The 13692-nt window shown below is 42.3% G+C and overlaps 1 protein-coding gene across 1 annotated transcript; it reads left to right on the forward strand.

Annotated features, from left to right (window-relative positions):
* Positions 1-8893: 8893 nt before the first annotated feature.
* Positions 8894-11754, forward strand: LOC137348522 (probable G-protein coupled receptor 139). Its single transcript, XM_068013830.1, has 2 exons — positions 8894-8963; positions 10847-11754. The coding sequence occupies exons 1-2, from the start codon at positions 8894-8896 to the stop codon at positions 11752-11754; spliced, it is 978 nt and encodes a 325-aa protein (XP_067869931.1).
* The last annotated feature ends 1938 nt before the right edge of the window (positions 11755-13692 follow it).

Consider the following 13692-nt stretch of genomic DNA (forward strand, 5'->3'; position numbering starts at 1 on the left):
CAGCGAATGATGTTCCCTCCTGCCTGTGTTTTCACCAGTGACCTTCTTGCCACATGACTTGGCAAGATAACCCTTCTTCTTCCTACTGTATCACTCTGCCTGCACAACGGGACAATTCTGTGCTCAATGTTGGCCTCAACACTGCAACAGGACATTGTTGCATCACTGCTTCTACCCCGATGGCCTCCTCCCTGTTCACTTATGAGTGACATCCACATGACCACCACCATCAGCCGTCATTGGGGCTTTTGCTTACACATCTGTAGCTTATTTACTTTAGCAGACGACTGACGGTTGTTAACTCTTACTTCTCTCGAGTTACATTCAGCCATGTCCATGGACAATGCTGTTTGACAAACTATGGCAAAAGTCAACTTTGGCAATGTCATCAACCTATTGTGAATGTGCTCAACTCTCACTCTTCAAATTCTCCAAAATTACAATGAAATGACAGCTTTTTCAAGACCACAATATGCTACTATTCGGAACACCTCTGCTCAATCCGAAAGCATAACCCCGAGCTTCTGGTCACTTGCCATTTAAATACACCTCCACCCCTCTGCCCCCCACCCACACCCCCCCTCCCCCCACCCGCCCCCACTTCTCTCATGCCAACATTTCTGTCCTTGGCCTGCTCCAGTGTTCCAGCGAACATCAACACAAGCTTGAGGAGCAGCACCTGATCTTTCAATTAGACACTACAGCCTTGCGGACTGAACATTGAGTTCAATAATTTCAGAGCATGACTGGACTTTCTTATGTATAGTTTTTTATTTATTTTATTTTTTAACCATGTGCCTGTTTTACTGCTCATTATTCCACTATTAATGCTCTCTCTGGACTAATGCTTTCTCTTTCACCGCAAGCATTAACACACTCTTTGGCTTTGTGCCAGGATAGCTTTGTTATTTAATCTCTCCTGCCATCTGCCCTATCACACACCTTCCCGTTTGTTCTCTTTCCCACCATCCCCCTACCTTCACTTGCTTAACACCTAATTCTCTTCTAACCTTTACCAGTTCTGATGAATGGTCACTGACCTGAAGTATTAACTTTGTTTCTCTCTCCATAGATGGTGCCTGACCTGCTGTGTATTTCCAGCACATTCTGCTTTTATTTGAGATTTTTAAAGATAAGGAAAGAAAGTTTCCATATTGAGATGTAATTCTCAAGATCATATTTTGACATCTGCTGAATCAGCATTTGTGTCGAACTCTTTGTCTCTCTCTGTCATTAGATTACAACGGTGACCACACTTCAAAAGTACTTAATTGACTGCAAAGCGCTTTGTGAGATCCTGGGGATGTGAAAGGTGCTGTTTGAATGTAAGTCCTTGTGTCTGTTCTTACTTTCGGTCTGTGAATCTCAATGAAGTAAGATATGGATTTGTAAAGTGAACCTGCTCCTTTCAGCATCTACTCCACACTTTGTCCATCTCACTGTCTTTGTCTCTTTTTCTCTCTCTCCTCAGTCACTGTCTGGAATAAAAGTCCTCCCTCTGGGGCTGGTGTTAACAGTGCGATTCTTGGTCTGATGCATCTGCAGGGGATGCACAAATACCGGTTGTATAAGTTCAGTGGTGAGTGTCTCTACCTATCACATGGGGGATGAGGGTTCAATTCCTACATTGGGAGGTTGCACATTTTCAAGACATCAAACTGTTTCATGGTGCAGTTTCATTTTAAAACACAATGGGGAAAATTAGAAAAGTAAAAATATGTAAGAGGGAATGTTTTTTAGAATTAGAATTAGAATTAGAACATTACAGCGCAGTACAGGCCCTTCGGCCCTCGATGTTGCGCTGATCATCTGACCTACACTATTCCATTTTCATCCATATGTCTATCCAATGACCACTTAAATGCCCTTAAAGTTGGCGAGTCTACTACTGTTGCAGGCAGGGCCTTCCACGCCCCTACTACTCTCTGCATAAAGAAACTACCTCTGACATCTGTCCTATATCTTTCACCCCTCAACTTAAAGCTATGTCCCCTCGTGTTTGCCATCATCATCCGAGGAAAAAGACTCTCACTATCCACCCTATCTAACCCTCTGATTATCTTGTATGTCTCTATTAAGTCACCTCTCCTCCTCCTTCTCTCTAACGAAAACAACCCCAAGTCCCTCAGCCTTTCCTCGTAAGACCTTCCTTCCATACCAGGCAACATCCTAGTAAATCTCCTCTGCACCCTTTCCAAAGCTTCAACATCCTTCCTGTAATGCAGTGACCAGAACTGCACGCAATACTCCAGGTGCGGCCTCACCAGAGTTTTGTACAGCTGCATCATGACCTCGTGGCTCCGAAACTCGATCCCCCTACTAATGAAAGCTAACACACCATATGCCTTCTTAACAGCCCTATTAACCTGGGTAGCAACTTTCAGGGATTTATGTACCTGGACACCAAGATCTCTCTGCTCATCTACACTACCAAGAATCTTCCCATTAGCCCAGTACTCTGCATTGCTGTTACTCCTTCCAAAGTGAATCACCTCACACTTCTCCACATTAAACTCCATTTGCCATCTCTCAGCCCAGCTCTGCAGCCTATCTATGTCCCTCTGTACCCTACAACACCCTTCGACACTATCCACAACTCCACCGACCTTCGTGTCATCCGCAAATTTACTAACCCACCCTTCTACACCCTCATCCAGGTCGTTTATAAAAATGACAAACAGCAGTGGCCCCAAAACAGAACCTTGCGGTACACCACTAGTAACTAAACTCCAGGATGAACATTTGCCATCAACCACCACCCTCTGTCTTCTTTCAGCTAGCCAATTTCTGATCCAAAGCTCTAAATCACCTTCAACCCCATACTTCCGTATTTTCTGCAATAGCCTACCGTGGGGAACCTTATCAAACGCCTTACTGAAATCCATATACACCACATCCACGGCTTTACCCTCATCCACCTGTTTGGTCACCTTCTCGAAAAACTCAATAAGGTTTGTGAGGCACGACCGACCTTTCACAAAACCGTGCTGACTATCGCAAATGGACTTATTCTTTTCAAGATGATTATAAATCCTGTCTCTTATAACCTTTTCCAACATTTTACCCACAACCGAAGTAAGGCTCACAGGTCTATAATTACCAGGGCTGTCTCTACTCCCCTTCTTGAACAAGGGGACAACATTTGCTATCCTCCAGTCCTCCGGCACTACTCCTGTCGACAATGACGACATAAAGATCAACAACAACGGCTCTGCAATCTCCTCCCTGGCTTCCCAGAGAATCCTAGGATAAATCCCATCTGGCCCAGGGGACTTATCTATTTTCACTCTTTCCAAAATTGCTAACACCTCCTCCTTGTAAATCTCAATCCCATCTAGCCTAGTAGGCTGTATCTCAGTAATCTCCTCGGCAACATTTTCTTTTTCTACTGTAAATACTGACGAAAAATATTCATTTAACGCTTCCCCTATCTCCTCTGATTCCGCACACAACTTCCCACTACTATCCTTGATTGGCCCTGTTCTAACTCTTATCATTCTTTTATTCCTGATATACCTATAGAAAGCCTTAGGGTTTTCTTTGATCCTATCCGCCAATGACTTCTCGTGTCCTCTCCTTGCTCTTCTTAGCCCTCCCTTTAGATCCTTCCTGGCTAGCTTGTAACTCTCAAGCGCCCTAACTGAGCCTTCACGTCTCATCCTAACATAAGCCACCCTCTTCCTCTTGACAAGCGCTTCAACTTCTTGAGTAAACCACGGCTCCCTCGCTCGCCAACTTCCTCCCTGCCTGACAGGTACATACTTATCAAGGACACGCATTAGCTGCTCCTTGAATAAGCTCCACATTTCGTTTGTTCTCTTTAAGAATTTTCTTGAGCAGAGACTGTTTCATCATGAAGTCCTCTCACACAACACAGTGATAAATAACTGTGATCATTATTTAATTTTATACCGATTACCTTTCGTGCTGCTCAGTGACATTGTTTTATATCTGCATCAAAAACAATCCGATGTTTATCAATGTGGAAATTAAGATTCAATATTTATGTATAATTGTGAAGAATCTGAAGTGCATAAAGTATAGATGGAGCAAAATTCTTGAAGTGCGTTCAGGAGAATTTTTAGCCAATGCTTAGCAAACCCAACAAGAGAAAGGGCAGTTTTCGACGTAGTTTTAGGTTATAGCCTGAACAGGTGGAAAGGACATCAGTGAGAAAGCATTTTAGTGGCAGTGATCATAATTCAGTTAGATTTAGTGTAGTTATAAAAGGATAAATATAGACCAAGGGTTAAAATTTTAAATTGTGAGAAGGTCCATTTTACTAATCAGAGATTTGATTTGGTAAAAGTGGATTGAAAACAGCTACTTGAAGGTAAATCAGTGGCAGAGCAATGGGGTTGGGGGGCATTAAAGGAGGAGCTAAGAGGGTTCAGAACAAATATGTTCCCACTGGGAAACAGGATGGGATTCCCAAATTTAGGCTCCTGCAGATGTCAGAATCCCACAGGGATATACATCCATCAGCTATTACCCTTTGCTTCCTGCCACTGAGCTAATGTTAGATTCAACGTGCCATATCCCCTTATATCACATAAACTTTTAATTTGCAGACCAGTCTTCCATGTTGTACTTTGTGAAAAGCCTGACAAATATCTATTCGACTAAATGAAGCGCACCAACCTCAACAACCCTCCACTGATGCTGCCAGACCTACTGATCTTTATTTGCTTTAATTCAGCATGGAATGTATTTTGTTTGTGACAGTTCATGGAGGAGCAAGGAAGTGTCAGTCCCTGACTTGGAATGTAACCATGTCTGTTGTGGAGAAAACATCACATTCCGACCACAAGCCAATCTGCCAGGCTTCACTGCAAGTTATCTGGCCCACGCCACTTTTACTATTTCTTCACTTCAGGCCACTTTCGCAACAGCCTAGTTTCTTGTTCAAATAAAAGTCGAATGTTTACCTAGAATACAAAAGACTTGCCCAGGCAATTACAGCACTGAGTGCCTTAGCATGAGCGTAAAACTGCAGATATACAAGTTACAATTTCCAGGATGGCACCAGAATCACAAGATAATACAGCGCAGAAGAGGCCCTTCGGCCCATCGAGTCTGCACGGATGCATTAAAGACATCTGACCTGTCCACCTAATTCCATTCGCCAGCCTAATCAATGCAGTTCCTGTGAAACGTGGAAGGTAATGCACGGCTGTCATACATCAATAGAAATAACTCACTCACATCTCCTTCTGCTTCTATTACTGCTTTTCTTCCAGCTCTCTCTGCTCCTGCAGCTCCGAGGTCAATTACTTGCTTGATGCAAACACGCCTAATTCATGAAACTCAGATTTACCCGGAAAGCAGGGAGTGGGAATGAAAGATGCAGGACATTGAGAAGTGATGCATTTTGCGGATAACAGGATATATTTTTTCCCGAGTGTGTTGTATCTGTCCAAAAGCGTACTAGAGAATGGGGAGAGGGTGAAATGTGTGCCCAAGAGTGTGCTGGGAGTGAGCAAATGCGTGATTGGTCCAACGAAGTGTGTGCTCGGGCTGACCAAGTGTGTTCTAGTGGTGCCCAAGAGTGGGCTACTTTGCCCAAATGTGAGGTCAGAGTGCCTAAAATGTGATTACTGTGCCCAGGAATGTGATAGTTGTGCCCAAGAGTATGGTAGGATTGAGCAAGTGTACTAGGGAGGCCCAAGAGGGTGCTCGAGATGATCAAGCATGTAGTAGGGAATGGCAGGAGTGTGCTAGGTTCTCCAGGTGTTTGCTAGTGCTGCCCAAGAGTGGGCTAGTTTGCCCAACTGTGCATTCGGACTGCCCATGAGGTGGTAGTTGTGCCCAAGTGTGTGGTCGGTAATGGCATGTGTGTCCTCCGAATGCCCAAAATCTTCTAGATTTGACCAAGAGTGTGGTAACTGTGCGAAGGACTGTTCTGGAGTGCCCCAGAGTGTACTTGAGGATGGTAAGTGCGTGTCAGTGGTGTCCAAGAGTGTGTTGGGGTGAACAGGTGTGTGCTAGGGGAGACCACTGTGTGATAGAGATGCCTGCGGGTGATCATTGTGTCCAGAGTGTGTTAGGCTTGCCCAAGAGTGTACTAGAGAATGATAAGAATGTACTACGGGTACCCAAAAGTGTGCTAGGAGTGAGCAAGTGTGTGATAGATATGCCCAAGAAGGTAATTGGGGAGTCCAAGTGTGTGGTAGCGGTGCCAAATGTTGTGCTGGGGATGCCCAAGAGTTTAGTAGGAGCACCCAAAACTATACTCAGGGATGGCAAGAGTGTGCCAGTAGGGTCCAAGAGTGTGCTAGAGAAGCCATGTGTGTGCTAGAGGTGCCAACAAGAGCAATCAGTGTGCTCAGAGCGTGCTAGGGTAATCCAAGAATGAGTGTTAGAGAATGACAGGAGTGTGCTACAGTTGCCCAAGAGTGCACTAGAAGTTGGCACGTGTGTGATGGGGTACCCAAGAGCATGACAGGGGTGAACAAGAGCCCCTAGGTGTGTGTAAGGTCATACATGAATGTGATAGGCGATAGCAAATGTCTGCAGGTCAGAAGCTGGGCATTCTGCAGCGATTAACGCACCTCCTGCCTCCCCAAAGCCTGTCCACATCGAATGCGACCTCACTTAACTGGATTTGTGAACACTAAATGTAATAATTCTGTACTGGACTGAATGTAGCCGTGAAAAACTGGACGTTTCCACAATAAATGTAACGCTGATGAACTGGGCTGTCCACACTGAAAGTACTGTGCAGTATTGGACATGTGCACACTGGCAGTAACTGTGCTCAACTAGCCATCTACACACTGCATTTCATACTGACAGTAACCGTGCTGAATTTGGCCAACCCACATTTCAGTGGAATCCGGCGGAGCTGAAGCTGTCCTCACTGGAAGCAACAATACAGAACTGGATCTGTCTACTCTGCATGTGAGTGTGCTGAACTGGAACTTTTGACACTGAATATTATGGTTCAGACCTGGACCAGTCCACACTAAATATCAGCGTGATAATTGAATCTGTCTCTACTCACGCAACCGTACTTGACCAGTCAGCATTGAATGCACCCGTTGTGACGGCACTGTTCCTTTTTCCCTCCTCTGATTGTCAGTGGGCCTTTAAGACTCTGCTTTAAAAAAGTGTGCCTTTGAAAACAAAGAGACAGTGTGCTGGCTGCACCTGTCCCTAGGCCACAGCAGGGAAGAAAGGTCACATGGTGAAATATTTCGATTTGACTGGGTAAAAACTGGTTAAAACCGCTCTGAACGAGACACTAGCGAAGTGTGATTACTGGAGGAAGGAACTGTCTAATTCTTTCAACAGCAAGTCTACAATGAGCTACAGGCTAAGTTAATTACCTAAGAAAAAATGAATCATTTTTTTTTCTTTACTTCCAATCTAAGAAGTCTTCACTTCAGGATTGACTCTCTCTTGACTGATTGCGTTTTTCTGTAATTCACGGTAAAGTTTCAACTGAGACCTACAATTTTAAACCCAAAATAATGTACCTGTCATTATACTCCGTGTTTAAAGAACTGTGTGATGCCTGCTGCAACCGAAGCACTTTGAATGTCTGTCAAGAAAGGAATGTTGCATTGAATTTGTAGGGAGACTTTGAGTGGCATTTGATTGCTTTTTACACGAGGATACCTCACCCATCAGGAACATAACTCACAAAGACTAACAGCTCAGTTATTTATTTATTCTTAAGAAACAGCTAATTTTTCAAGCATCATTAAAAAAAAGTTAACTATTGATTTGTGAATGTATGTGTGTGAAGGGGGGAATAAGTTAAAATAAGAAGTTATAAGGTCTTCAGACATAGGTTTATCTTAATAGTGTTTAAGATTTAGTGTTAATAAATAAGCAATTTGTTGCTGTCTAAAGATACCTGGCTTCGCCTGTTTTATTCTGGGGGTTAATAAAATGTTTAATTTGACTGTTTTCTGCTTAGGTGAAAAAAAACTTTAAATAATATGCTGCGACCTGCGGAGTGATGGGACTGAATTGACAGTGGATTGCTCCTGCCTTGGTTGTAACACCGTATTGAATTGGACTTTTCAACACTGAGAATTGGCATGCACAACTGGACCTTTGCACATGGAATGTAACCGAACTGAACCAGTCAACAACGGAGTAACTGTGCTGAACGAAACCTATGAACACAGATTATAACCGTTCTGAAATTGACCTCTCCACACAGCATGTAACCGTGACGACCTTTACCTGTCCACACGAAATGTAAATGCGTTCAACTGGACATGTTTTCACTGAACATAACGGTACTGAAATAGACCATCAATAGTGAACTCAACCGTGCTGAACTGGACGTTTTCACACAAAGCATAAACATGCATAATTGCACCTATGCGCACTGAAAGTACCCACGTTGGCCTCGGGTGATCTGCGCTGAATACATTCAGCCATGTTGAAGTGTATGCACCGTCTCAGACAGATTTGGATTCAGGTGTATGTGCCCCAGATCATATTGACAGGAGCTGAAGAGTGATCAGAAGAGAGAACTTGGCTACAACTTCCTTCAGGACTGGCATATCTCTGTCAGTTACATCTTGTGCCGAGGCCACTTAACTCAACATCAAAATGTTTACAATCTGATGATTCCTCGTATAAAACGTTCTCTTTCACCATCGCTACCGCTTCTTGAAGTTTTTCATTATCGTAACTGTAACTAGGATCGTATAATAATCTCTGGATAGTTCACTTTAGAGATGTGTCAAGTCCCTTGGAAAACCATTCCATTCCATCAAAACAACAACATGACTCTGGCAGCTACTGCACTAATCTGCTTATGCAATTAATGCAAAACATGAAACCATCTAATTATTTCCCTGGAGCTTGACATCGGTATAAATGTGATAATCTTATGGTGTAGTTGAGAGCGTGCTCAGAGCTCCTGAGAGAAATGCACGTAGCACCAACAGGCCTGGTGTTTGCCATTTATTATCCTATCCTTGCAGCTATCGGGGTTCCAGGTAAGGTGTTGTAGTTAATTATTCATTACAGGAATCATTGCTTATCTGTGTCACTGCTTTCATTTACCAGTAACACTTCTCTACGTTATGAATATCCTTTCTTTCTGTAACGTGTTAATTTCTCCACCTTAACGGGACTTAATTGCGTCCCTCCAATTGGTATAATTTTCCCCCTTTACATGATCATTCTTTTCCATTTTAATGCTATAAATTCTTCATCTTAACGGCTGTTTTTCCCCATTTACTGATATAATTTCCCGTCACTAATTATATCGTTTTTCCCCTTCAGAAGTGTAATTTCTCCCTATTACTGGAAGAATGTTTCAACATTGCCCATAAGCTCTCCCACTTGCCAGCATCAGGTTCTACTTTCACGGCATAATTTCTCCTCTTCAGCCATATCATTTTCCCATTATAAAGTGTACTTTCTCCTACTTAAAAGGAGAATTTAGTGCCACTAATTTCACCCCTTCCCTTGTGCCATTTCACGGCGTAACTGCAGTTCCATTCTGTTCACTGTGGGGGGAATTATCACTTTGTTATCACAGTGTAAATGTAGTTCGATTGTATTACTGATACTGTTCACTGTGGGTGAAGTATCATACTGTTATCACGGTGAAAATGTAATTTTTGTGTGTTATTGGCACAGTTCACTGTGGGTGAATTATCACACTGTTATCACGGTGTATGTGGAGATATATAGCGTTACTGGCAGTAAGTGTTGATGTCTGATTTTCACAAATGATTCACTGACTAAAGTTATTCAATAATTAAATAACTCTTGACTGAATTTAATTACTGAATTTATTGAAGGAACATTCTAAAGCATCGAGTTGTTGACAGAAATATAAGAAATGTAACAAGTGGCCATTTTATGAATGAATCCGTACTTCCCCTAAACCCAGAGCGCTCAGTGTTTCTGCTCTCAGTCTGTACTCTCACTGCTGCAGCCCGGCTCTCCTCTTCCACATTAGTTGCTGCTGACTGCTCTACAGTGACCACTACTCAGTGTGAATGTTTCTTCTGCTCCAAGCCGCTGGTCATGTCCCATGTTCCCGTCTTCAATCTTTTCTCCATATTTTGTATAATTGATGGCATCTCTCGCATCTGAGTCAAAAAGTTTCAATTTCAATACCCATGATAGGACGAAGCTATGCCGGCAGCTCAGCACAGTACTGGGGTACTGCTGCATTGTCAGAGGGAACTTTCCTCTGGTGGTTTAAATCGACACCGAAATTCCCAGGTGAATAACGAGAGAATCGGTCAGAGTTAGGCTAACATCTTCAATAACATCCCCTCCGGAATTTAGAAAACACTGTCTCTCCTTCTATCTGTTTGAGCTTCTTTTCGAGCACGTTGACAGTCGAATCTTCCAACAATGATTCATTTTACGGTAATTCATCGGATGAGGGCGTTTTAGGTCCTTAGCAGAATATACTCCTTTTTAAATGTAAGTTTCCCGCCCCGCCCACCCTTTCTTGTTAGTTTATTGTCGGTGATTGTATGTTTTGCCCTCTTAAATATCTGCTAAAATATGTTACTGATGTTATTTTTCTTGTCTGCTTCATGTTCCTATTTTGGTTGCAATGGATTTTCGATGCCTTCTTGTTCTCCATTATGTTTCATTGTATTACATTATATTTTGTTGTTAATGACCTGGCTTATCTTCAATTTAGATGATAATTCTAAACACAGAAACAAGTGCTGAGAGGTTAAGCAATAGTTGTCTACTCAAGATCATGTGTCAAAGCTGTGAATTTAATACCGAATTCTATAAATAGGATGATTTTGTTCGAATTTGGACCAACAAATTTCCAGTTCGCTCTCGCTCACACACGTATACACTCTCCCTCTTTCTCTCAATCTCTCTGCCTCTATTACAGCTAACTTAGCAGTGATTGTGATCCTGTCCCGAGGAAGATGCGGACTCTCCAGATGTATCACTTACTACCTGATGTCCATGGCGGTGACGGATCTCCTGGTTATGATCACTGCTGTGATATTCAACCGGATTGCTGGTGTTTATTTCCCAGACAGTTTCTTGTCCATCACGCCCGTATGCAGTCTTCGTGTTGTCCTAAACAATGCCATCGTAGACAGTTCTGTCTGGATAACAGTCACGTTCACCTTTGATCGATACATGGCCATTTGTTGCCCGAAGCTGAAAATAAAATACTGCACCGAGAAAACGGCAGCTTGGGTTATAGGAATCGTGTCTGTCGTGAGTTGTTTAAAAAACATCTTCTTGTATTTTATATATAAACCTTTGTATATAATTAACAGTGTACCCTGGTTCTGCAGCATAAAATTAATATTTTATACGTCACCTGCATGGGTCGCATATGACTGGATTCACCGCATTTTAACTCCTTGTCTCCCATTCATTCTGATTTTACTGCTCAATGCCCTGACCGTCAGACACATTCTAGCGGCCAGTGGATCCCGCAGGAGACTCCGAGCCCACAGAAATGGACATACCCAAAGTGACCCAGAGATGGAAAGCCGGAAAAAATCCATCGTTTTACTTTTCTGCATCTCGGGCAGTTTCATCCTGTTATATTTGCCATTTCTTATAAATTTTCTTTATATCCGAATTGCGAAATTTACTTATTTTTCTGGTTCCAATTTTAATCAATCAAATTTTATTCTGCAGGAAGGCGGATATATGCTTCAGCTTTTGAGTTCCTGGGTCAATCCGTTTATTTATGCAGGAACCCAGAGAAAATTCAGAGAGGAGATAAAGAATGGAGTGAACTATCCACTGAGTCTAATTCTTAAATTGTTTAAATGACGAAAATGATAAACTCCAACATCAATTGCACGGTATATTCCTTCCATTGCTGTTCTTATTCATGTCACATAGGACTCCCCTCCCTGAGAACGTCACTCGATTTGAGATGCATCTCCATTGTGTGAATTTAAGGATGCATAAACAAAGCCACGCAATTCAGCGTTGTAACATGCCTCTTACTTAGTTTCTGGTTCCCTTCCCCATGCTGACTCGAGCGTCGAACATTCACATCAGCCCCAACGGTACAGAAGTATCGCTACAGTCACATGGGAGACAGAGTCGGACATCTGATCTATTATCAGATATCAAGTTTAACTGTTTAATGACGGGGCATCACTATGTCTGCTGGGAATGTTTAGTGCCTTAAGGGTAGGATAGGCTCTGAAATTGAATCGTCTACTGCCCCATGCATAGTTTTCCAATCCATAGGCACCACCTCACAGACGCACACATGTACCTATAAACATGGGAACAGTGGAAATGCTGGAGGAAAGAGACTGTTCGCCTTCCACTCTTTTCATTGGCCAATTATGTCAACACCCCTGTTCCATAAAACTGAATAAAATCATTAGGAAAAAAAGTGCCTCCTTTTAAAAAGGGATACAGTCAATAAAGATCCAAATCAGAAAAAAAATGCATCAAATTAAATGATATTCACTATCGACTATGCACTCCAGTCACTTTGCCTTCGACCATCCAAGTAGTGCGATGGTTCCCATGAAACAATGTCAATAGATTTTTTGAATGAATCACAGCAATCGTTATAAATTAGCCTACAACAGACTGAGACATGAGGCAAGCTACACCCCCGTGGTGGAGAAATTTGAGAACCATATTTACGCAGTCACCTCTTCCTCTCGAGCAATACCGCACTTCCTACATTTACCACATGTCATGTCCCAAATTTCTCACATACCGTATCCCAAAATGGTATCCTGTGAATGAAATCTGCCTAATTTGCATTGTAAGAATCAATATTAACTGCTTCCAACTTAGTTGTAGGGAGTTTGCTCCACAGATCGACCACTCAGTGAAGTATTGCTTCTGTAGATTGGTTTTTAATTTATTCCCTTCATCACAGCCTCTGACCTCTGGTTCTCCTGTTCTGGAAAACTTGTCGAGCTTTACATTATCTAGTCCCATTTGAATCTGGAAATCAGAAAGCATACCAACCCTCGACCTTCCATTTTCCAATGAGAATATGCTCAATATACATAATCGTTCCTCACAATCCAATTCAATCTGTCACGTTAATCATTCTGTTTACTCTCTTTAGTGTCCATGCAATAGCTGCAATATCCTGCGGTGTCCAGAAAGTATGCAGCGTTCTAAGTGAGGTCGCAGCAATGATTTATAAGGTGACAAGATTACCGCATGATTTCTGCTCAAAATCATCCCCTTTGATACATTCCAATGTTGAATTTGCTGTGTTCATTGTTGTGATAGCTTCAATTTATTGTCAATCAAAAAATACAGCACATTTTATTTATTTTCCATGCAAATTAATTTCTTTTAATTTAAGTGACGGTCCATTGTTTGAATTTCTTCTCTCCATGTGACGTACTATGCATTTATAGACATTAAATGTCATTTGTCGCCTGTCTGCCATTTTGTATGTAATCTAATTCTCCCGTAGCTTATCCTCTTCAGCTTTGTAGTCCACCACCTGCATTGTTTTATTTCACACGCAAATGTAGTGTTTCTCTGGTGAATCCTCATTCCCAATCACTTAAAAGCTATTCAACTAACGTGATCCAAAACAGATCTCTGTGGAAATTGCTGGCAACATTTTTCCAGGGCAATGACAATGCCTATATCACTAGCCTTTGGGGTATATCGATCAAACAACTACAAATCGATTTTTAAATATTTTGACAGATTTCTGCTTTATACTTCACAGTCCCATCCTTTTCAGAGGACGTTTACACAAGTCCAAGT

This window comes from Heterodontus francisci, chromosome 34 (genome assembly GCF_036365525.1).
Source record: "Heterodontus francisci isolate sHetFra1 chromosome 34, sHetFra1.hap1, whole genome shotgun sequence".
NCBI classification, from domain to species: domain Eukaryota; kingdom Metazoa; phylum Chordata; class Chondrichthyes; order Heterodontiformes; family Heterodontidae; genus Heterodontus; species Heterodontus francisci.

Coding starts and splice junctions, on each gene's coding strand:
- LOC137348522 (XM_068013830.1), top strand. CDS start 8,894: ATGCACGTAGCACCAACAGGCCTGGTGTTTGCCATTTATTATCCTATC. Junction 8,964..10,846: donor TGCAGCTATCGGGGTTCCAG/GTAAGGTGTTGT, acceptor CCTCTATTACAG/CTAACTTAGCAGTGATTGTG.